Source organism: Semicossyphus pulcher, unplaced genomic scaffold (assembly GCF_022749685.1).
Source record: "Semicossyphus pulcher isolate SPU_LCO1_2020_fin unplaced genomic scaffold, fSemPul1.0.p SCAF_16, whole genome shotgun sequence".
NCBI classification, from domain to species: domain Eukaryota; kingdom Metazoa; phylum Chordata; class Actinopteri; order Labriformes; family Labridae; genus Semicossyphus; species Semicossyphus pulcher.
The window spans coordinates 2885415-2911712 of NW_027211670.1; the positions used below are offsets into that span (position 1 = coordinate 2885415).

A 26298-nucleotide genomic window follows, 5' to 3' on the forward strand; every position below is an offset into this window, starting at 1 on the left:
AGGAGGAGCAGAGGAGGAGAACAAGCTGCCGGCGGGTTGACAAGTTTGAGCTGCAGGATTCAGCGGACAGCGGGACTGTTTTTAAGGCTGGTTCGGACCAACATGGCGCCCACTAACGTCCTCCGCCAGGCCCCCACAGGAGCGGGTAAATTAAGCTAATGCTAGCTCCGGTTCAACTACTGTTAGCTGTTAGCCTGCGGAGCTAACTTTATCTATCTGTGTGTGTGTGTGTGTGTGTGTGTGTGTGTGTGTGTGTGTGTGTGTGTGTGTGTGTCCACTCTGAACTCTGTGCTGTCCAGTTGTCCACTTGTTACAACACGTGTGTGTCTGTGTAACTTCAGTGAACTATTACACTTAACAACCGGAAGTGACAGTGTGGCCTGTGTAGAGTTAGCTTTAATACATTTTAACTCCTGATTATTTAAATTTAACATGATTTAACACTGAATGTTTTAAAGTACATAACAATAATGATAATTATAGCAATTAATAAGACTGAACAGAAACATTGAGACAGAGATAAATAATAATTTTCATCATGCTTGAATAATTTACTGTATTGTATTTTCCTCTTTCACATACATGCTCCATGTGAAACATCTTTTATTTCTGAATATGATTGAACTCAGCACAGCAGTTATGAAATTATCAGACAGCAGCAGGTCAGTCTGTGGATGGAGAGTGTTCGATCAGGCTGTATGGACTCATCACAGATTATCTGTGTTTGTTATTTTTATTTTATACCAGAGCAGAAGTAAAATAACATCAGTTCAGAAATGTCTGTCACAAAGTTTGTCGAGCAGAGAGCACTGACAAGATTAGTTTACACTTATAAATATCTTGTTTGATTCATATATAAGACACTTCCTTAAAAACAAATGTATGGATCCTTTAAATAAATGTTTGTTAATCTGAGATGCTTCCCTCCCTGACTCCACAGAGCTCTGTCACTTCCTGCTGAGGGGACTCTTGTTAATATTTTGTCTCATTTTATTTCATCACCTTGTTTACCAGCTGCTGTAGGGTTAGGGCTAGTTAGTTGTATTTCTCTCACTGTAAAGGTGTTAGGGTTAGCTTCCATCCATCCATAAATAAGTCCTGTGTCTGTTCCTCCAGGATGCTGGAGTGCATTAGAGTCGGAACTGCGAGCCGTGCTGCAGCAAAGGATCATGGTCCTGGACGGAGGAATGGGGACGATGATCCAGCAGCAGAAACTAGAGGAGGAAGATTTCAGAGGAGACGAGTTTAAAGACCATCCTCTTCCTCTGAAGGGCAACAACGACCTGCTGAGCATCACTCAGCCTCACATCATCTACAATATACACAAGGTACTACATTATATACACAAGGTACTACATTATATACACAAGGTACTTAACTGAATACACAGGGTATGACATTATATACACAGGGTACTGCATTATATACACAGGGTACTGCATTATATACACAAGGTACTACATTATATACACAAGGTACTTAACTGAATACACAGGGTACGACATTATATACACAGGGTACTGCATTATATACACAAGGTACTACATTATATACGCAAGGTACTTAACTGAATACACAGGGTACGACATTATATACACAGGGTACTACATTATATACACAGGGTACTGCATTATATACACAAGGTACTACATTATATACACAAGGTACGACATCTAAAAGTTGATCAATTGATTTAAAAGTGCAGAACACGTCTGTACATTATCCTGCATTATTACTGTGATTGAAGCTGTGTACAATGCGTGACCTTTGACCCCCAATGTTTCAGGACTATCTGCTGGCCGGTGCTGACATCATAGAGACCAACACCTTCAGCAGCACCTGCACGGCTCAGGCAGACTACGGACTGGAACACCTGGTGAGACTCCTACCCCCTTTCCCACTAAATTTAGCGCGTTGACGCAGGTTTTTTCAGACTCGGGAAAACCCACGTATGGATGCTGATTGTCTCTGTTCCCATTTCCAGTGAAGTATCCTCCTGTCGGTCTCTTTTCTGCTGCGTCACCGTCTGATGTCACAAATGCGCCGGAGACAGAGTTAATAACCAGTGAAGATGTTACGGTGTTTAGGTCTTTATTGTATCTGTTACCCATTCAGTCTGTTTATCAAACTCGGCGCCGACAAATTTGGAACGATGATCGAGCACTGCTCGGACGGAAACGGGCGGAGTTTGTAGCTGAGATGACGAGGAGTCACAGAAGTTACGTATGGAGTATAGCATCGCGCCGGAAAGGGGGCGGAGCTTAGTGTGTCAACAGGTTTTGTGTTCCCATCAATGTTGATCGGAGCCAAGGCGATAATGACCCGGGCCGACTGCAGAGTCATGTGACTCTGCAAAAAAAGCCGGGTGTTAGTGGGTCTTAGCAGGTTTTTTAACTGCTCTGTGGACAACAACAACACACACACACACACACACACGTCAACTCTCAAGCTGTTTACTCGTCACCCACTGCTGTGACCTTGTTGTTGTTATCTCCTCCTGAGACGCCGACCTTCATCCCGTGTCAGACAGACACAGCATCATAATGCTTCACACAGAACGATACTCTCACTGCAGCTGTAAGGACTCAGCATTTTGTTTCCAGCTAATGAAATCATCTCATTGTTTTTTTGATAGATTAATGGTAAATAACTTAAAATAAATTGGGGCGTCAGTTCAGCTCAGAGGTTAAATCACGTGTCCTCTGTACAGAGGCTTCGGTCCCCGGGTTCAAATCCCACCCTCGGCCCTTTGCTGCATGTCATCCCCCTCTCTCTCCTCTCTCCACTCTTTCTATCCACTGTCCTCTAGAAATCTTATTATTAATATCTATAAGTCATCCAGAGTTTCTGTGTGTGAGAGCAACTCCAACAAACATGTGAAACAGAGAGATCAGCTCGTGTTTATATCTCTTTTATATTTCCACATGTCAGACTGACATCGTTATAAAAACCAGGAAGGTTCCCTGTCCTATCAGAGAGAACTGTAGAGAAAGGGGGCGGGGCCTCCAGCTGACCTCAGAACTGTTTGTGTGTGTGTGTGTGTTTCAGGCCTATCGTTTGAACAGAGCGTCTGCAGAGCTGGCGAGGAGAGCAGCTGATGATGTCACCAAACAGACTGGTCAGACTTATTGATTACATTAATGTTTAATCACAGGGTGTGTGTGTGTGTGTGTGTGTGTCAATCATGTGTAACATCAGCTGTAATCTGTGTGTGTGTGTGTGTGTGTGTGTGTTATCAGGTAGTAAACGTTACGTGGCGGGGGCTGTGGGTCCCACCAATAAGACGCTGTCTGTGTCCCCATCTGTGGAGAGACCCGACTACAGGAACATCAGTAAGATATCACAGCTGACTGTGTGTGTGTGGGGGGGGGTTAGACAGGAGCCCTGGAACATGAATAGTAGTAGTAGTCATGTGGTTTTACAGGATCCATCAGATGTCATGTACTATAACAATATGAATGATCTCAGGCTGAGCGCTAACACAGCAGCAAACATGTAAACACGTGACAGCAGCAAGAGCACAGGTGTAAAACATCAACTCACTGTTTATCTGCTTCATTATAACCTCCTGTTATTGTGCAGTGAGCAGACATGTACAGCACTGAAGTGTGTGTGTATGTGCGTGTGTGTGTACGCAGCATTTGACAAGCTGGTGGAGGCGTACTCTGAGCAGGTCAGAGGGCTGTTAGACGGAGGAGCAGACATCCTGCTGGTAGAAACCATCTTTGACACGGCCAACGCAAAGGTAGCTCTCACCTGATTGGCTTAATTTTCACCTGTAATTAGAGTCAGTCTGAGAGCAGGTAGAACAGAGGAGGCTGACCAGCCAATTAAAACAAACATGAGGCACGTTTTACACACTACGATACACACTGAACCTTATTAATCTATGCACTCAGACATCATACAGTGTGTTATACATACATTAAATTTGATCTGATACATGTAACAGCTCTGTGTGCTTCCTCTGCAGGCGGCTCTGTTTGCCATCGACCTGCAGTTTGAGGAGAGCTACGAGAGAAAGCCCATATTTGTACGTATGATGTTTCCGGCCTGTTTACAGCCAGTTTACGGTCTGATTACGGCCTGTTTACAGTCTGTTTACGGTCTGATTACGGCCTGTTTACGGTCTGTTTACGGTCTGTTTACGGTCTGATTACGGCCTGTTTACGGTCTGATTACGGCCTGTTTACAGTCTGTTTCCGGCCTGTTTACGGTCTGTTTACGGTCTGATTACGGCCTGTTTACGGTCTGTTTACGGTCTGATTACAGCCAGTTTACGGTCTGATTACGGCCTGTTTACAGTCTGTTTACGGTCTGATTACGGCCTGTTTACGGTCTGATTACGGCCTGTTTACAGTCTGTTTACGGTCTGTTTCCGGCCTGTTTACAGCCAGTTTACGGTCTGTTTACGGCCTGTTTACAGTCTGTTTACGGTCTGATTACGGCCTGTTTACGGTCTGTTTACGGTCTGATTACAGCCTGTTTACGGTCTGATTACGGCCTGTTTACAGTCTGTTTCCGGCCTGTTTACGGTCTGTTTACGGTCTGTTTACAGTCTGTTTCCGGCCTGTTTACAGTCTGTCTCGGGTCTGTTTCCGGCCTGTTTACAGTCTGTTTACGGTCTGATTACGGCCTGTTTACAGTCTGTTTCCGGCCTGTTTACAGTCTGTTTACAGCCGGTTTACAGTCTCTTTCCGGCCTGTTTCCGGCCTGTTTACAGTCTGTTTCCGGCCTGTTTATGGTCTGATTATGGCCTGTTTACCGCCCGTTAACAGTCTGTTTCCGGCCTGTTTGCAGCCTGTTTCCAGCCTGTGCATGAGCTGCTGTGGCGTTATTCTGTTGCTTTGCATGTAAGGATATGTACATGTGCTAATCAGACATATATTGAATGACTCTGTCCCTCCGGCTCAGATCTCAGGGACCATCGTGGACCGCAGTGGACGCACGCTGTCGGGTCAGACAGGAGAAGCTTTTGTAGTGAGTTTGTCCCACGCTAAACCTCTGTGGTGAGTGACTGTAACACGACCATATACTACTACTAATACTGGAAGTCTTACATCACACCAAACTACACCAGCATCATACTGCAGCTGTGTGACAGGTCGACACTCTGTGTCGTGTTGGTCTCTCTGACTGGTGTGTGTGTCTCTGCTGCAGCATCGGTCTGAACTGTGCTTTGGGGGCGACAGAGATGAGACCGTTCATCGAGGCTATCGGACAGAGCACTACAGCTTTCATTATCTGTTACCCCAACGCAGGTAAACCACACACACACACACACACACACACACACACACAGAATGTATTTTAGTCTACATGTGAAGATATCTCAGCTGTATTTAGTCATCCATGTGATCCAGTGTAACGTTCTGATGGTCAGAGTGAGAACTGATCAACAGTCAGGTAACTTTACTTGGAAAGTCTGCAGGAAGTCTGGTGGTGGTTGCAGCCGTACAGCAGCAAAGTGTCTTCATCGAAAGATGGTGAATGATGTGTGTTAGAGTCGAGCTGAGCTCTGGAGCTTTAACCTGCAGGTCCACACACAGATCAGCTTAGAGAGTCAATACAGAGAGAGACGAGGACATCACACACACAACACTGTGCATGTTACACACACTCACCTGTGATGTTCAGCGCACCTGGATGATGTCGTGATGATGTCATGATCTGTGTGTTATCTTCTCTCTGTCAGGTCTTCCCAACACGTTTGGAGGGTATGATGAAACCCCGCAGGTCACAGCCTCACACCTAAAGGTTTCATTACATTAGATATTTATACACTTTTATTTGTAGGTCTCATAAGAATAACTTTATATGAAATACTTAAAGGTCAAATACATGTTCAAAATCAAACCAGAGAAATGTGCTGATTGTTGTCTCCTCCCTCCTGCATGTGATCCTTTATTTTCCTGTCTGTCTCTCTGTCTGTCTGTCTGTCTCTCTCTCTGTCTGTCTCTCTGCAGGACTTTGCTGTGGACGGTCTGGTGAACATAGTTGGAGGTTGTTGTGGGACGACTCCGGCTCACATCAGGTCTGTGTCAGATCTCTGATCAATGTGTAGTTTGATGCTGTGTGAACATTTATAATCTAATGTTCTTCACTCTCTCTCTCTCTCCCTCTCTCTCTCTCACTCTCTCACACACACACACACACACACACACACACACACACACACACACACACACACACACACACACACACAGAGCTATATCTGAGGCAGTCAGACACTGCAGGCCCAGAGCTCCTGCTGCTGATATCTATCAGGACTACCTGCTGCTGTCAGGTAACACACAAAACACACTAATGAACGAAGGAGGTGATTCTACATACAGTAAATATCAAACAAACAATGAATTCTGTTATTTATTTACGTTGAGTCATCAATGTCAAGAAAGCAAACACTTCCTGTTCTGTTGTTTCAAATTAAAAGCCTTCTAGCAGCGTATAGGTTATATTCTCCTTCCGCAGCACATGCAGGAACAGATGTGATTATTTGATGGTATCGTAAGAGAAGAAATAATAGCACAGGTGATTCCACCTTCCTCACCCTTTGTTTTCAGTGTATATTAACAACCTTCAGCTCCACCCCTTTATTATGAGGGCGAGTGTAAAACAAACGTATCGAGCCATTCTCCACCTCTCCCTGTTGGATGCTCCAACATACAGAACGTTAATGTGATGTATTATAACATGCATCACCTGCAGGTCTGGAGCCGTTCAGGATCGGTCCGTACACAAACTTTGTGAACATCGGCGAGCGCTGCAACGTGGCCGGATCTCGCAAGTTTGCCAAACTGATCATGGCAGGAAACTATGAGGTGATCATTATTATCTAGTTATGTAGTTTATGTACTCGTTAATGTCAATGTTTAATACAGCTGTGTGTCCTCTGTGTGTGTGTGTGTGTGTGTGTGCGCAGGAGGCTCTGAGCATAGCCAAGGCCCAGGTGGAGATGGGTGCTCAGGTCCTGGATGTAAACATGGACGAGGGGATGCTGGAGGGGCCGGCGGCTATGACCCGCTTCTGTAACTACATCGCCTCTGAGCCCGACATCGCACGGGTACTGACAGACATCAACACACACACTGTCTCTGTCAGAACACCTGTTACCTGTAATCACATGGTTTGCTGCTGAGGCAGCTGCGGCTATGCAGCCCGGCTGTCAGTGTTCATCACATGAGCCTGTTAGTGACTAAAGATTATCATCAACCTCTCCTCCTCCTCCTCCTCCTCCTCCTCCTCCTCTCAGGTCCCTCTGTGCATCGACTCCTCTAACTTCTCCGTGATCGAGGCGGGGCTTAAGTGCTGTCAGGGGAAGTGTGTGGTCAACAGCATCAGCCTGAAGGAGGGCGAGGACGACTTCCTGCTGCGAGCCGCCACCGTCAAACGCTATGGAGCAGCCGTGGTGGTGATGGCCTTCGATGAGGAGGGCCAGGTGAGGATACACACACTCACTCACACACACACACACACACACACATACACTTGCTGATATGCTGTGTGTGCTCCTCAGGCCACAGACACGCAGCGTAAGGTGGAGATCTGCACGCGGGCCTACCAGCTGCTGGTCAGTAAGGTGGGATTTGACCCCAACGACATCATCTTTGACCCCAACATCCTGACCATCGGCACCGGCATGGAGGAACACAATGAGTACGCCATCAACTTCATCAGAGCCACCAAACTCATCAAGGTAACACAAGCTGATGACACACACCTGCTCATCTCCTCCTCCACTATATGGTTAATCCTTACTGTCATTTATCATTGTTTGTGTGTGTGTGTGTGTGCGCGTATGTGTGTGTGTGTGTGTGCGTGTAGGAGACGTTACCCAGGGCCCGGGTCAGTGGAGGTCTGTCCAACCTGTCGTTCTCCTTCAGAGGGATGGAGGTGATCAGAGAGGCCATGCACGGAGCCTTTCTCTACCACGCTATCAAGGTAAACACAGGTGACCCTCCACATAGGTAACACTCACAGGTAACACACACAGGTAACACACACAGGTAACCTTTGTGGACTACTATAACATTAACAACATAGAACTGATCTGAGTAGATCCTTCTGAGAGTAGAGAAGATGTGATCCTGTGACTCACCACAGAGTAAATCTTGTTCCTGCAGCAGTGGGACAGTTTGTGCAGCTTCAGTAACAACAGTTGATGTTCACACAGGTGTGACTCTGATGTATGTAAAGATAATCATGAGTGTGTGAGTCTGAGTGAATCATTCTGTGTCCCATGAATCATAAAACACACATGAGGGGGTTAAACTCTACGGAGGACTAAGAACAGAGAGTTTGTATTCACTGTGTGTGTGTGTGTGTGTGTGTGTGTGTGTGTGTGTGTGTGTGTGTGTGTGTGTGTGTGTGTCAGGACGGTATGGACATGGGGATAGTGAACGCGGGGAGTCTGCCGGTGTACGACGACATCGATAAAGAGCTGCTGTTACTGTGTGAGAACCTGATCTGGAACAGAGACACCGAGGCTACAGAGAAGCTACTGACCTACGCTCAGGTACACATACACACACACACACACACACACACACAGATTACAGCTGATGTTACACATGATTGACACACACACACACACCCTGTGATGAAACATTAATGTAATCAATAAATCGGACCAGTCTGTTTGGTGACATCATCAGCTGCTCTCCTGGCCAGCTCTGCAGACGCTCTGTTCAAACGACACACAGAGGCAGGTTTTTAGTTACGCACATCGTCCCAGTGCTCGTTGACGCTGTGGCCACAGATACGGGCTGGTAACGGAGCGGATGTGCAGCGGAGCGTTTACTTTAGCGGAGCTGCAGCGCACACACAGCGGGGGGTCGTGTGTGCCGACAGGAAGTGGGATACAGCGATTTTGTTTCCAAAAGTTACCGACACCGAGCTGATCCCGCTGATTAAACTTACATTTGAACATCGTTAGAAACGCTAGATGACGTAACGTATGGGTAACGCAACGGCAGCCCACACGTCTATTTGTAGTATGTCTATTTATTTTTACCACCTGTGCTTGCGCTACTTTTTCATGGGAGTGTCAGAGTCAGTAAATACTGCAGAAGTTCTGGATAATTATAATTATAAGGAGTTGATTTTGTGTTACTCTCTCGTTTGCTTTGTCATCAAAGGCTACAACCACTTTGCTTACAAGAGCACACACTGTTAGCCTCTTCATGTCGGTCTCAAAGTACACCACCAGTTAGCTTTTAAAGGTGCAGTTTCCTTACGGCGAGCATGCCCCACACACTGCGCACACACACACACACATACACACAGTGACTGTACGTGTGTGTCTGCAGAACAACGTGAAAGGAGGGAAGAAGGTGGTTCAGACGGACGAGTGGAGAGCAGGAAGTGTGGAGGACAGGCTAGAGTACGCTCTCATCAAGGTGAGCTGAAGCATCTTCAGGTTTGCTCTGTAGGACACCTGATACACAGGTTGTCTCCTCTTACTGCAGTCATGAAGAATCAATAATGATTGTTATTTATTTATGACATCATCAGATCAGAGCAGCATGAAAACAGAGTCTCTTCAGCGCTCTGTTGTTCCTCTTAAAGATCAACTGAGAGATCTGAAGTCTGAGTGTGTTAATGGGCCTGTAGGTGTGAAACACTGATGACCTGCTCACCTGTTCAGACATGTCACAGTGTGCACCCTCACCTGTACCTGTGTAGACTGGTTCCTGTTAATGACAGTTGGTTCTTTTAAAGGAGCCGATCAGTTTAACATGTTTCAGCAGACAAAGTTTGAATCTCACCTTCACCTGTTTTTACCTTTCAGAGTAAACGCTGACAGAGACACCTGTCTGTTTCTCTGTTCACTCACCTGCTGGCTCTTTAATTCTTCCTGTGTTGTCGCTTTCGTTGTTGTTGTTGTTGTTGTTTGTGTCAGGGCATAGAGAAGCACGTGGTGGAGGATGTGGAGGAGTGTCGGGCTCAGGTGGAGCGGTACACCCGTCCTCTCCACATCATTGAGGGTCCTCTGATGAGCGGCATGAAGGTGGTGGGAGATCTGTTCGGAGAGGGGAAGATGTTCCTGCCACAGGTACGGAGAGTGTGATCACCTGAGCAGTTTGTATCTGTGATCACCTGAGGAGTGTTTATTTCACCTGTGACAGCGAGGAGTGAAAATCAGGCGATGGAGCAGACACAGGATCAGTTTAAAGGCACTTTTCAGACTGTACGGTGAACACGTCATGTTGGTCCTCTCTCAGGGGGTCATCTGAGTGACTCCTGAAGTTCCCGATGATAACGCACACAGGACTCCGTCTGATATCACAGTGTGACCTCTCTGCTTATAGCTGGTTAAAGTTGCTCACTGTGTTTCCTCATTTTGAAACGGTGATTAAACTTATGCTCCTAAACCATGTTAGCATTAGCATTAGCACAGATTCTCTTACTGAGGTTTGATAACACTGTCTTATAAGTCTTATATTGTCTGTTAACTGGCTTTAATGCAGTTTTAGTTGTGTCCATTACATAAGAGAATAATAACAGTAATACTAACCTGTGTGCAGGTGATAAAGTCGGCTCGTGTGATGAAGAAGGCCGTGGGTCATCTGATTCCTTTCATGGAGAAGGAGAGGGAGGAGATGAAGGCTCTGTCAGGATCCACGGAGGACGTGGTCAGTGTCGGATTCATATCAGTGTCATGTAACGCTCGCTGTGTGTGATGTCTTAGTACTAGCACATTAACATTATTATTGATGCAGCTTTATTTACACTCCACAGCTCACTCTAACAGACAGAATTGTTCCACCTGATGAGTAACACAAGTTACACATGCACAGGTGAATTAACACCTTTGTCCTGTCGGTGTCTGATCCAACACTGATCTGAACTCACTTCCTGTTTGAGTCGTGTATTACAGCAGTGTGGATGTGCTTTAAGGAGATTATGTTCATGTCTTTTCTTGCTTCATGTGTGATATTAAAGGAGAGGGCTTAAACATAGCTGTCAGTAATCCGCAGGTCTTCAGGCGGGCTGATGCAGGTGAGAGCTGACACACCTGATGTAAACAGCCACAGGTTGAGATTGAATAAATGTCTGTCAGTCTGACCCTGAGCCTACAGATTGTTTCAGTCTTTACAGGGCGAGCTGACGATGCTCATCAGAATGATAAAGCAGTGACAGCATGTGTTCAGTGCTCCCCTCTCACCAGGAGAGCAGCTCCATCACTAGATAATTATAAATGTCTGCTCCTCCTCCTCTGGTTGTCTCTCCTCCTCCTGCAGGATCCGTATCAGGGCACCATCGTCCTGGCCACAGTCAAAGGAGACGTGCATGACATTGGGAAGAACATCGTAGGTGTGGTGCTCGGCTGCAACAACTACAGGTGAGACTGGTTCTCTGCTGCAGGAGGACAGTATGAAAGGTGTTTTTCCTGCCACACCGGAATATAAACATGAGCTGCAGTAAATCTCTTTGTTTCCATCAGACATTTAAAATCCGTCCGAGGCAGACCTCTTCATGTACAGCAGGATCTTTGTGTGTATGATGATGGTATGATCCTCTGCTGGCCTCTGTGTGAGCTCAGCGTTAAGCTCACTGCACGCTTCACCTCACATTGCCTTTTCATCCCCATACTGATGCATCATGGGAAAACAGGGCCGGGTTGATTTGATGCCATGTGCACAGGCTGAAACATGGTGCTTTTATTGTGAAGGAGACAGGACCGGCGCAGTAGCAGCATTAACAGCGTGCTGTCATAGTGTCGACGTTTGAACAGCAGATATAACCCATTAAAGAATATTGATCATTGATGAAGTTGGATGACAAAGACGTGATGTTTGTTTAACGTGTGTGTTTGTTTCAGAGTGATCGACCTGGGTGTGATGGTTCCCTGTGATCAGATCCTCAGAGAGGCCGTCAGGAACAGAGCAGGTACAGAGCGCAGGCTGTCTGACACACTGAACGTGTTCATAAGATTATCAGTTTATTTTTAGTGCTTAATTCAAATAAAAAAAATAAAGTAAAAATATTGATCAAATATGTTTTATAAATGTAGGAAACATGTGATGTAAAGTTGGACGAGCAGCTGCAGTCGCTGTAACTTTGTCTGTCCCATCTTCTTCACTCGGCCTGCCTCACAGCTTTGAAGCCTGTACGAGCAGAACAAAGAGATTCAGACTTCATCTTGCCTCTAAGGAAACACAAGCTGTTGGGCTGAAGCCTGCAGACACTGCTCAGGGCTAAACCAGCCCTCTTACTTTCCTCACTGTTGGTATCATAATCATTTAACATATGTTTGTGTTCAGGTAATTCTTCTGAATAGATGTTAGAAGTTATCAATCAATATAATCATTTACAGATGAACAGAAACACAGGACGAGCTGTCACAGATCTCAGAGTACATCAGTGTACTTATATGTTGTTTTTTAGGTTCGCTATAATAACAATGGAGAGCATGTTAATAACAAAGAACATAATGTATTGTTCTATAGATGATGTGAATGAGTGAAGAAAGTCACATTTACTGCAGCTTTAATCGACCTCTGACTCCAGCCGTCTTCACTGAACACACACAGCTTCACTGTCTGATAACCTCCCCTTTAAATGAGGCAGAGCAAGCTGTCTATAGATTTTTATATATATACAGTCATGTGAAAAAATGAGGACACCCCATTAAATATTCAGTTCTTTATTAAGAAATGTTCACATACCGATGTCTAATCTTGTTTTTATTTATCTCTGGGAAAGAAAGTTATTTAATTGCAGCTAAACAACAAAAATTAACCTTGATTTACTCATTAAACAAAAGATAACAACAAAAATGCATATTCTAACTGAGGAAAAAGTTGGGACACCCTACCACCTAATAGCTAGTATTACCCCCTTTGGCTGAAATAACATCTACCAGTCTCTGACATCGGTCTGAGGAAAGTTTGCCCCACTCTTCAACGCAGAATTCTTTCAGCTGTGAGATGTTTGAGGGTTTCTTGCATGTACAGCCCGTTTCAAGTCACCCCACAGCATCTCATTGGGATCAAGATCTGGGCTTTGACTCGGCCATTCCAGGACTCTCCATTTCTTAGTTTTCAGCCAGTCCCTGGTGGATTTACTGGTATGTTTTGGGTCATTGTCATGTTGCAGGGTCCAGTTCCTCTTCAGCTTTAATTTTTTTACAGATGGTCTCACATGTTCTCAAGCACCCTCTGATATACGGTAGAATTCATGGTGGATTCTATGATGGTGAGCTGGCCAGGTCCTGCTGCAGCAAAGCATCCCCAAACCATGACACTTCCACCTCCATGCTTCACAGTTGGTATGAGGTTCTTTTCCTGGAATGCTGTATTTGGTTTACGCCGAACATGTCCTCTGTTCTGGTGTCCAAATAATTCAATTTTAGACTCATCTGTCCAAAGAACATTATGCCATTATTTTTCTTAGAGAGCAATGGTTTCCTCCTTGCACACCTCCCATGAAAGTTAAACTTTGATGATGACATTTTAGGGGTTTTGGTGACTAATTTTAGCATCCTGCGGTCTGCTCTCGGGGTGAACTTGCTTGGACGGCCAGACCTGGGCATGTTGGCAGTTGTTTTGAACGTCCTCCACTTATAGACTATTTTCCGGACAGTGGACTGGCTGATGTCAAATTCTTTTGAGATCATTTTAAATACCTTACCAGACTCATAAAAGCTGCTACAATCTTCTTTCTGAAGGCCTCAGACAGCTCTTTTGATCTCACCATGGTCTTCACTCTCACTTCAACAATCAGGAGCACACCAAACTAAGTGTCTGAGGTTTAAATAGGGCAAGCCTCCTTCAAAATGTTGAGTAACTATGTTCTATTCATGTGCACCTGATGTGATACACCTGTCTGTGATTTTAGCCATTTTAAGTGGGAATAAATGTGGGGGTGTCCTAATTTATTCCTCAACAGAAATTGCATTTTTTTTTAAATTATATTTTACGGAAAGTTTTAAAGTCTTTTCTTCAGTTTTAATTGTTTAGTTATATCACTTGAATCTCTCAGTATTGTTGAAATTGTTATTAAATATCCATATGTCCAAATATGTAAAAAAAAACTTCTTTCATAGGGTGTCATCATTTTTTCACATGACTGTATGTTGTTATATTATCGTATATATATAATATCACCAGCAGGGATGCTTGATGTGTCTGTGTGTCTGCAGACATCATCGGCCTGTCCGGGCTCATCACTCCCTCTCTGGACGAGATGATCTATGTGGCCAAGGAGATGCAGAGACTGGGGATGGACACACCTCTGCTGATAGGAGGAGCCACCACCTCCAAGTAAAACACACACACACACACACACACACACACACACACATATATATATAAGTGAGATAAGGAAGAGAACACCTGACCGTGCTGAGTGTTGCTGTAATGATGCTGTGGATCAGTCAACAGTACATAAAATCAGCTCTACTGAACTTTATAATGAATCTGTGCTTTTATTGTCATCAGTGATTGTTAGTAGTACTGTGGAAAGTACACTGTGTGTAACAGCACTGTGTGTGTGTGTGTGTGTGTGTGTGTGTGTGTGTGTGTGTTTTGTGTTATAGGACACACACGGCGGTGAAGATCGCCCCTCGGTACTCCTCTCCGGTTGTTCACGTGCTGGATGCTTCGCGGAGCGTTGTGGTGGTGAGAGCTGCAGCCGCCTACAGACTGATTCATTACTAACTGACGTAAACTTAGCTCAGAGGGTTCATTTGAACACAAAGGTTACATTGAAATATAATGATACTCAGTAAAAACGTGTATTTTTTATTAGAGACTGAACTTGAAGCAGATTGTCTTGTTAAATAAACCCAGACTGTAAATGTAAAGGAACACACCTGGGACATGCAGTGTATGATGTCATGCCGTGCCTCTGCTGAAGCTACACAGTGCTTCACAGTAACTGTTAACTGCTAACTAAGACACACCAGTGAGAGTTTAATCTAGAGAACCATGGGACACTGCAGACTGTCCTTAGACCAGAAAACAGAGAACGTGTGTGTAGATGCTCTAAGATACTCTGAAACCCTGGATCAGCAGGACGGTGTTCCTGTGACACCAGTCTGACAGCCACCATGTTTAGCTAAGTGTAGCTAACGAGCAGAGAGGACGATCAGACCTCAGATCTGAGGGATGTGTTAGATGTTTGTAACCTGCGTCTGTTTCTCCCTGTGTGTCAGTGCTCTCAGCTGCTGGACGAGGCGGTCAGGGAGGAGTACTTTGAAGACCTGAAGGAGGAGTACGAGGACATCAGGCAGGAGCACTACGACTCCCTGAAGGTGAGGAGACGCATAGAAGCACTGAGTGACCCACATAGAGAGAGCTGCATCTTCAACCTTCATCACATGTGACTGCAGCCTGCAGGAGCACACCTGAGCCTCTGCACAGCTGCAGGAGGACACACAGCTTCTGTCGTGTGTCTCCTCATATATAGGACGGGCACATGTACAGGAGTTTGTTCACACTGTGGGTTATTTGTTACATTTAACAGAGTTTGCATTACAAAAGAAGTCTTATCAAATTCATTTGTAAGCTGATGAATTTTAATCATTAATGCATAAAAAGATGAAAGAAAACACTTCAATGTGAAGCCCATCGTGATCAGCTCAACATATTCACTTTACGTTCTTATTAAAGAGATGTTTACGATTATATTTAACGAGAAGCTCTGTAATGTGATCATGCAGGAGCACAGAGAGCCTGTTCCTCCGTCCCTGTGCTGTAACCAGCTCACATTCATGTTTCCTCCACAGTCACGGACGTTTGCACGAGTACGTTAGTGTGAACACACTGGATTAACTTGAAATGAACTCTCCTTCTCCTCCTCCTCGTCCTCTCTCTCGCTCTCTCTCTCTCTCTCTCCTCCCCCTCCTCCTCCCCCTCCTCCTCCTCCTCATCTTCCTGTCTCAGGACCGTCGCTTCCTGTCTCTGTCACAGGCCAGAGAGAAGAGTTTACACATCGACTGGACGTCTCAGAGTAGACCAGGTCAGTCAGCACAGGTAAACTACCTGTCCTTATTATATCATGCAGAGGATAACCTGTGTGTGATACTGTGTGTGTGTGTGTCAGTGCGTCCTCAGTGCCTGGGCCCCCGTGTGTTCGAGCAGTACGACCTGACCCGCCTGCTGGACTTCATCGACTGGAAGCCGTTCTTTGACGTGTGGCAGCTCAGAGGAAAATACCCCAACAGAGGGTACCCCAAGATCTTCAACGACAAGACCGTCGGTACGAGGTCTCACTCTGTTCATCAGTCTGAAGACGTCCAACCTGACACGTCTTGTCCTACTCAGAGGTTCAGTTATTTAAATAGCAAGAAGACAAAACATGTTTCTGAAGATAATCTGGTGCTGAAGTTTATTAACATGTTCGATAATCAGGTTGTTCCTGTTTAAGAGAACATCTGTGTTAAAAGATGTCTATAAGACGGTGCTGGTTGTTAACTAAGCTACATTAAAGGATAAATATAAGTCTTGTTATTGTTCACATATGAAACAGTTTGTAGTGAATACAGAGGTTTGAGGGAGATGCATGTGACTGTTGTAGTTTAGTGACGTCATCAGTGTCATCATCAGTAAAACTCTGAGGCCACAGCAGGAAGCCTACATGTGACATTCAGTGACCTCAGAGTTGATGACCTCAGCCCTCAGGTCACAGTCGAACCCTGCTCAGTATCACCTTCCTCCTCAGGTCAGGAGGCGCGGCGAGTCTTCGACGACGCCCAGCGACTGCTCCACAAGATGATTGACAGCAACAGCGTGAGGGGGCGGGGCCTGGTGGGCTTCTGGCAGGCCCAGAGTGATGGTGATGACATCAATGTGTACAATCATGACGTTACAGTGCAGCGAGACACCAAGCCCATCGCCAGATTTCACGGCTTACGGCAACAGGTGAGGGTCATGCACAGCTAACGGTTCCCACCTGTCACTCAAAGATGATGCATCACTTTAAGCCTTAATATAATGTAAACAGGTGAGTTGTATAAAGATTCTCCCCGTACAGTTGTCATGAAGAGAGAAATGAGCTATAGAGACCCAAACTGTTTTTTGTACCAGGCTGTAAACATGTTTATTTCTGCTGTAAAGTTTAACATGGGGCTCTATGGGGACTGACTCACTGCTGGAGACAGCCTCAAGTGGTTTTCTAATGGTTAAACTGTGTGCGTGTGTGTGTGTGTGTGTGTGTGTGTGTGTGTCACAGGTGGAGAAGGTGGACGGCTCCGGCTCGGGGCCCTACCTGTGTGTGTCGGACTTCGTGGCCCCTGCAGGCAGCGGGGTGGAGGACTACCTGGGGCTGTTTGCTGTGGGCGTGTTTGGAGCCGAGGAGCTCAGTCAGCAGTTTCAGGATCAGGGCGACGACTACAGCAGCATCATGGTCAAAGCTCTGGCTGACCGACTGGCTGAGGTACAGTGTGGACCTGCCTTAGACCTGTCTCAGACAAGTTTAAACCAGTTTAGACCAGTATGGACCTGTATATGTCAGGTAATGATGTGCTGACTGATGCTGCCATGCTGTCTCCTCTGTGTGTCCTGCAGGCCTTTGCGGAGGAGCTGCACTGTCGCGTGCGTAAGGACCTGTGGGGGTACAGCTGTGAGGAGGAGCTGCAGGCCTCAGACCTGCACAGAGTCAGGTATCAGGGCATCAGACCTGCAGCGGGGTACCCCAGCCAGCCCGACCACACGGAGAAGACCACCATGTGGAGCCTGGCTGGGATCCAGGAGAAGACCGGTAAGACCATTATTCTGCTGTTTCAACAGGTTCTGGTGTCGTCATAAACAACAAGAAACCTTGTCATGAGGCTCACCTGCTGCTGGGAAACTGAATCATCACAGGCTGAGTTTTTTGGGTGACTTTATGAAACACGCCGAACCGAGTCGACACAGACAGGGAGCAACAGGACTGAATACTGCCTGACATGAAGATCACACAGACAGGAGCTCCTCCTGGACTGTAACAGTGAGGAGGTCTTTGGATCAGGACACACTCATAAACACAACCTCCACATCAACCTGTCTTTAAACAGTTTAATGTGTTTGATGTAATGACTGTGTGTGTTTGTGTGTGTGTGTGTGTGTGCAGGTATCAGTCTGACGGAGTCTCTGGCCATGTCTCCGGCTGCTTCAGTCTCTGGACTTTACTTCTCTCATCCTCAGGCGTCGTACTTCGCTGTGGGAAAGATCACCAAGGACCAGGTACACAGATAATACACACCTAATGTCACATAACACAGAGATATATTAATTATATCATATGTTTAATATAATCATATTAATGTTGTAAAATACTCTGGTACAGTACAGAAAGGCAGAAACTCTGGTTTGTAGTAGGGATACACCGATGCATCGGAATCGGCCGATAGCGGCAGTGTTGACAGACATTGGCCCATCGACAAATAAGCTGGCATGCGCCGATGTTTTTATTATTTAACTGCTTTAATTGTGTTAAAAGTTTTTATGTTTTCAGAAAGTCATCTTTGTTCAGTTATGTAAGCACTGAAAAATGTTTGTCCTATGAGCAGGTTATTCTAAAAACAGGCTGAAGAGGCTTTTCAGGTATTTTTTGAAAAAAGATTATTTTATGTGAAAGAAGTTTAAATAAAAAGATGTTTTGGGAATTTGAAAGATTGAATTCATGCTTTCTCATAGAGCGTGGTGAAGCCCTGAATAATTTTATAATTAAGGCTAATTTTGGCCCCCTATCTAGATGAGGGCATTAATTATTACAGAAATTACAGTTATTGGAAAAAACATTGGTATCGGCCATCGGCCAAATTGTTGTTTTAAACATCGGTATTGGCCCGGATTTTCTCCTTCGGTGCATCCCTAGTCCGTAGATAGATCGATAAATAGATGTACTTTATTGATCCAGTGTTTACCTGCAGTGCTAACCCTCCTCTCTGATGCTCTCCCTTTTGTTTTTGTTCGGCGCAAATATTTTCATATATCATATACTGTATATCCATTATTTGAAAAGGAGTACTGCACTGAGCAGGTGGAAGACTTTTATTTTGACGTAGTTTGCAGGAAGTTGTTAGAATAAGCAAAGAAAAAGAGAGTGGAATAAAAACAGTCAGTGAGCAGAGACTATAAAGTGTGACTCAAAGGTTGGTAAAACTGATTTTATAAATGTGGTGGCAATTTCTGATGATGAGACCAATAAAGTTCTTAGGGAAACATAGATGTCTTTTGATGTAATTTAATTGAAGAATATTAAAAGATGAGTAAAAGCAATTAACAACTCGAGCTGGGTCAGACCAGTACTACACAGCACGCAGCTGTCTAGCTGACTGACACAGACTCAAGGTTCACAGTGTATGTTATACATTACAGAAAGAACTCCCTCTCACAGAGACAAAGTAAGGTGTTATTGTTATGACTTTAGCTGAAGCGCCTGACTATCTAGAGTTTGTCCCTTGCCCTGGAGCTCTCAGCCCAGACAAGGCCACCAACTATCTCTCTGAGACAGAAGGAGCAACAGTAAATCATGCACAAGACCCTGGAGAGGAGCAGACAATACATATCCTTAAAATTAACCTTAGCTGATTATACCATAATTGTTGGCTCTATAATATTAAAGAAATTTAAACACATGATCAAACAGGTTAACATAAAAATTTCCTTCACAATAAAGACTACAAACATGGAGGACATGCTGAGTTTGAATGAGGAGCAGGTTAAAAAGAAGTGAATGTTTCACTTCTACTTTTAATTATGTGTGTGTGTGTGTGTGTGTGTGTGTGTGTGTGTGTGAATTAGACCTGCAGGACACGAGAGAACTGTACTTGTGATGACAACATGAAGTGTGATTAATGTTACAGAGTGCATATCAGCTATAACTCTTATTTGTTGTGCATGTTGAGGGGATCTGATAGCTGCTTTAGCTCCATCTGATCACATCAACGTGGTGTGAAAGCACGTTTGTTATACTCAGGGCTCCATCTGGGGAGCATTCATGCATAGTGAGAGAAAATGTTTACATCAAACATTTGTTCTTATCACTGAGACCAATTCACACTTTACATGTCAAGTTAGAAACAGACCATAACAGCTGCTCATCAGAGGCTACATTAGCAGCTACTAGCACAGCACACACAAACTGCAACAACAGAGTTAGCTGACAAGCTGCATTGTGGGTAATGTAGGTGCACTGTAACATCCAAACACACAAACAAACACAGCACTGTAACATCCAAACACACACACACACAAACACAGCACTTTAACATCCAAACACACACACACAAACACAGCACTGTTACATCCAAACACACACTCAAACACAACACTGTAACATCCAAACAATGTAACATCCAAACACACACAAACAAACACAGCACTGTAACATCCAAACACACAAACACAGCACTGTAACATCAAAACACACACAAACACAGCACTGTAACATCCAAAAACACACACACACAGCACTGTAACATCCAAAAACACACAAACACAGCACTGTAACATCCAAACACACACAAACACAGCACTGTAACATCCAAACACACACAAACACAGCACTTTAACATCCAAACACACAAACACAGCACTGTAACATCCAAACATACACAAACAAACACAGCACTGTAACATCCAAACACACACACACACAGCACTGTAACATCCAAACACACACACACACAGCACTGTAACATCCAAAAACACACAAAACATAGCACTGTAACATCCAAACACACACACACAAACACACGCACACACACACACACACAAACACAGCACTGTAACATCCAAAAACACACAAAACATAGCACTGTAACATCCAAACACACACACAAACACGGCACTGTAACATCCAAACACACACACACAAACACAGCACTGTAACATCCAAACACACACACAAACACAGCACTGTAACATCCAAACACACACACACACACACACACACACACACAGCACTGTAACATCCAAACACACACACACACACACACACACACAGCACTGTAACATCCAAACACACACAAACACAGCACTGTAACATCCAAACACACACACAAACACAGCACTGTAACATCCAAACACACACACACAAACACAGCACTGTAACATCCAAACACACACAAACACAGCACTGTAACATCCAAACATACACAAACAAACACAGCACTGTAACATCCAAACACACACTCACACACAAAACATAGCACTGTAACATCCAAACACACACACACAAACACAGCACTGTAACATCCAAACACACACACAAACACGGCACTGTAACATCCAAACACACACACACACACACACACAGCACTGTAACATCCAAACACACACAAACACAGCACTGTAACATACAAACACACACACAAACACGGCACTGTAACATCCAAACACACACACACACACACAGCACTGTAACATCCAAACACACACAAACACAGCACTGTAACATACAAACACACACACAAACACGGCACTGTAACATCCAAACACACACACACAAACACAGCACTGTAACATCCAAACACACACAAACACAGCACTGTAACATCCAAACACACACACAAACACAGCACTGTAACATCCAAACACACACACACAAACACAGCACTGTTACATCCAAACAATGTAACATCCAAACACACACAAACAAACGCAGCACTGTAACATCCAGACACACACACACAAACACAGCACTGTAACATCCAAAAACACACAAAACATAGCACTGTAACATCCAAACACACACACACAAACACAGCACTGTAACATCCAAACACACACACAAACACAGCACTGTAACATCCAAACACACACACACACACACACACACACACACACACACAGCACTGTAACATCCAAACACACACACACACACACAAACACAGCACTGTAACATCCAAACACACACACACACACACACACAGCACTGTAACATCCAAACACACACACAAACACAGCACTGTAACATCCAAACACACACACACACACACACACACACACAGCACTGTAACATCCAAACACACACACACACACACACACACACACACAGCACTGTAACATCCAAACACACACACACACAGCACTGTAACATCCAAACACACACACACACACAGCACTGTAACATCCAAACACACACACACACACACAGCACTGTAACATCCAAACACACACACACACACACAGCACTGTAACATCCAAACACACACACACAAACACAGCACTGTTACATCCAAACACACACAAACACAGCACTGTAACATCCAAACACACACAAACAAACACAGCACTGTAACATCCAAACACACACAAACACAGCACTGTAACATCCAAACACACACAAACAAACACAGCACTGTAACATCCAAACACCCACACACAAACACAGCACTGTAACATCCAAACACACACACAAACACGGCACTGTAACATCCAAACACACACACACACACAGCACTGTAAAATCCAAACACACACAAACACAGCACTGTAACATACAAACACACACACAAACACGGCACTGTAACATCCAAACACACACACACAAACACAGCACTGTAACATCCAAACACACACAAACACAGCACTGTAACATCCAAACACACACACAAACACAGCACTGTAACATCCAAACACACACAAACACAGCACTGTAACATACAAACACACACACAAACACGGCACTGTAACATCCAAACACACACACACAAACACAGCACTGTAACATCCAAACACACACAAACACAGCACTGTAACATCCAAACACACACACACAAACACAGCACTGTTACATCCAAACACACACAAACACAGCACTTTAACATCCAAACACACACACACAAACACAGCACTGTAACATCCAAACACACACACACACAAACACAGCACTTTAACATCCAAACACACACACACAAACACAGCACTGTAACATCCAAACACACTCAAGTTCAATCTGAGAGAGAGAATAATTCTACAGTTTAACTAAGAAAGGAGGAGCAGTGCAGGACTCTCTACATCACTATACAGACTGACACAGAGTGGACACCACAAAGCAGAGTGGGATCACAGTGGGATTAGCAGCAGGATTAGCAGCAGACAGGACGAGATGTTGACCTCTGTATTGTCTCTGCTCCTCCTGTGTTCAGGTGGAGGATTACTCCAGGAGGAAACACATGAGGGTGGAGGAGGTGGAGAGGTGGCTGGCTCCTGTGCTGGGATACGACTCTGAGGAGTAGACAGGGACCAGCAAGACCAGAGCCAGGTCAGACTGATCCAGGATCAGGTCTACAGTCAGACCACCCCACACAGGGAGACGCTCACATCCACCACAGGATCACCATCTCTATCCACTACACAGGTCTTTATTTATACCTTAACAGGCCACAGACAGGGTCCTCTGTATCTGCAGAATATGACACACAGGCACACACACACACACACACACACACACACACACACACACACACACACACACACACACAGGGAGTGTGATGATAGAGGTGCATCTTTAATACATTCCTGTTTATAAGGAGAGAGTCAGGTTAAATAATCTGCTGATGATAATCTACGTAAACTGATCATCACTCTTATTGTACTCAGTGTCCACATTATGTAACACATTACCCTGGTGCCTCTCAGAGTCTTACCTGTGACAGCCCATTTGACTTCACACCATCAATAACTGCAAGCAGAATCATACACACACACTTACTTACTTCACAGCTGTAAACATGTTTAATTCTACTTCCTGTTGCATTGAACTTGATGTTCAGTCCAAACAAAGAAATCAAAGACATCTCAGGTTGTAACATTTTCTGCATCTGAGCAACTAACTGCAGAGAAGACAAGTAACTTCCTGTTCACATCTGCACGCACATGCCCAGTGTGCGTGGTCAGTCATGTGATCTGCGTGGCTCCTGTTCTGAACGGTGCTAAAACACTCCTCTGAAGGGGGACATTTTCATTTTAGAATATTTTAGTGTGGATGTAACCTCAGAGGGATTACTTTCTATGCTAAGCTAGGCTAACATCACCCTGGCTACAGCTCAGAAGCGTGCAGTTAAATGAGGAAATAATTGATAAACAAATCAGTAAAACTGTTTGACTGTTATATATTAATACACCTCTACAAAACGACAGAATCAGGCCCACGAGCCCAACTGACTTCAGTGTTGAGATCTTTATTTAAACCTAATCCAGTCTGTTTAAAACGTAATGATGTCACTACAGACACACATGGGTCACAGATACACACACACACACACACGTTTTCATAGGTTTCACAGGAGTGTTACTTTTGTATTTTGATGTTAATGTGTGTATTTATTTCAGTGTTTTAGTGATTATTTTATTGTTGTGTAAATGTTTGAACATGTTTTATGAGAACAAACATCTCAGATGTTATTATTAATGTTTATGATTTGAAACCACATCTTACCGTCTTTATTTAAAGATATAATCTCGAAGATCTCAGTTTCGTTTTCTTTGGCGACACCTGTGCTGATAAACAGTAACTGCAGCAGCACACTTCCTAGATATCCAGACAGTGCTGCATGTGTGACGTCCACGGTTGGCTCTGGTTGTAACTCTTGATTTTCCTGGCTGAGCTTAGCTCCGCCTACCCTCTCTGGCAGACCAACCACTGCTGGCTGATGGAAAACACGTCACTAACTGGGCGCCGCCACAGACACCCAGTCCATAATAATACTATATACTGCAAATGCAAAGGCTTCCATCAGTGGGCCATAGGCTCAGTCACCATGTGTTACCTCATTCAGAGAGAGATAGAGACTTACAGACATTTATTTAGATTAGAAAATCTTCAAGATTATATCTTTAAGCTGATGTTTGATGACAATGTGCTGCTGCTGTCTTGGCCAGGACACTCTTGTAAAAGATATTTTACATCTCAATGAGGCTTTTCCTGGTTAAATAAAATTTAAGAAAAGTTAAATATTCTCCTGTAACAAAAAGAAACTATTTCAATATCATAAACAAAATGATCTTTAAACATTCGACCCTCCTCACAGCTCCCTCCTGCTGAGCTGCACTACATTAATGACCCTGACTGATATATCAGAGGCTGGTACTATCTGACCGATACTATCAGTATAGTAGTTGCCTCTGATAGTATCAGTCTGATAGTATCGGTCTGAATGTATCGGATTTATAGTATTGGTCTGAAAGTATCAGTCTAATAGTATCGGTCTGATAGTATTGGTCTCTGATAGTATTGGTCTTATAGTATCGGTCTCTGATAGTATTGGTCTGATTGTATCGGATTAATAGTATCGGTCTGAAAGTATCAGTCTAATAGTATCGGTCTGGTAGTATTGGTCTCTGATAGTATTGGTCTTATAGTATCGGTCTCTGATAGTATTGGTCTGATTGTATCGGATTAATAGTATCGGTCTGAAAGTATCAGTCTAATAGTATCGGTCTGGTAGTATTGGTCTCTGATAGTATTGGTCTGATAGTATCGGTCTCTGATAGTATTGGTCTAATAGTATCGGTCTGATAGTATTGGTCTGATAGTATCAGTCTCTGATAGTTTGGGATTGACAGTATCGGTCCGATAGTATCAGACTGATGAGGCGGATATGGGCCCATCACAGATACATCTGTATCACTGACTGTTTTTATTCCATTGTTGAACAATATGAAAACTACACAATATATAATACAGACAGCAACACTTTAGAAAATGTGTCGTCATGTTTGTCCAGCGGCCTTTACAGAGTCACAGAGAACAGATCTGTTTTCATTTCAGCTCTAACATCTCATAGTAGCACGATGGAATCAGGAAACACACCAGGCTTCAGACCTGTCAGAAACTTTACGTTGAAGATTTCTGTTAAAGAGATGCAGCTTGTGTGCCAACCTTTAAAACAACAGGAGTTCAATCCTCACAGAACAAACATTTCACATTTACTCACCTTGACACAGAATCTTATGTTTTTTTGGCTGCTGACATGATATCTGCTGATTGTTTAGTCTCTATGGTGGTTTTTACAGTCTGTCAGGTTTTATAATGTGTCACTGATGAGTCTGAAGAAGTGAGAGGATCTATCAATGATTTTATATCAATGGTTATTTTTATTGGACTCTGTGTTCAACTGTTTTAAAGTGCTCAGTCAGACTGAAGAACAGAGCAGGAGTAATGAAGAACAAACTTCATTGATCATTAATGATTTTCTCATGTGGAGCTGTCAATCAAACAGACGGGACTGTAACATGTTTCTGACTGTTAAACAACAACCAGCTGTTCTCTGCAGGTTCACGTGTCCTCAGTACAATAATAATAATCATAGTAGTTCACAATGTTACATGTTTTCTTGCTCTGAACATACCTGCATCATTT

At 44.1% G+C, this 26298-nt stretch overlaps 1 protein-coding gene across 1 annotated transcript; it reads left to right on the forward strand.

The window, feature by feature from the left end:
* Positions 1 to 102: 102 nt before the first annotated feature.
* mtr (5-methyltetrahydrofolate-homocysteine methyltransferase) lies at positions 103 to 23706 on the forward strand. The gene is made up of 33 exons (XM_069664407.1): positions 103 to 145; positions 1117 to 1328; positions 1787 to 1876; positions 3049 to 3118; positions 3240 to 3332; positions 3639 to 3745; positions 3974 to 4033; positions 4915 to 5009; positions 5161 to 5261; positions 5696 to 5757; positions 5967 to 6034; positions 6207 to 6286; positions 6709 to 6821; positions 6923 to 7063; positions 7253 to 7438; positions 7517 to 7696; positions 7825 to 7941; positions 8375 to 8515; positions 9309 to 9398; positions 9902 to 10054; positions 10527 to 10634; positions 11244 to 11344; positions 11825 to 11892; positions 14147 to 14267; positions 14543 to 14624; positions 15161 to 15259; positions 15891 to 15966; positions 16051 to 16206; positions 16669 to 16868; positions 17179 to 17382; positions 17514 to 17706; positions 18058 to 18170; positions 23084 to 23706. The coding sequence occupies exons 1-33, from the start codon at positions 103 to 105 to the stop codon at positions 23171 to 23173; spliced, it is 3813 nt and encodes a 1270-aa protein (XP_069520508.1). The 3' UTR covers positions 23174 to 23706.
* Positions 23707 to 26298: the final 2592 nt, after the last annotated feature.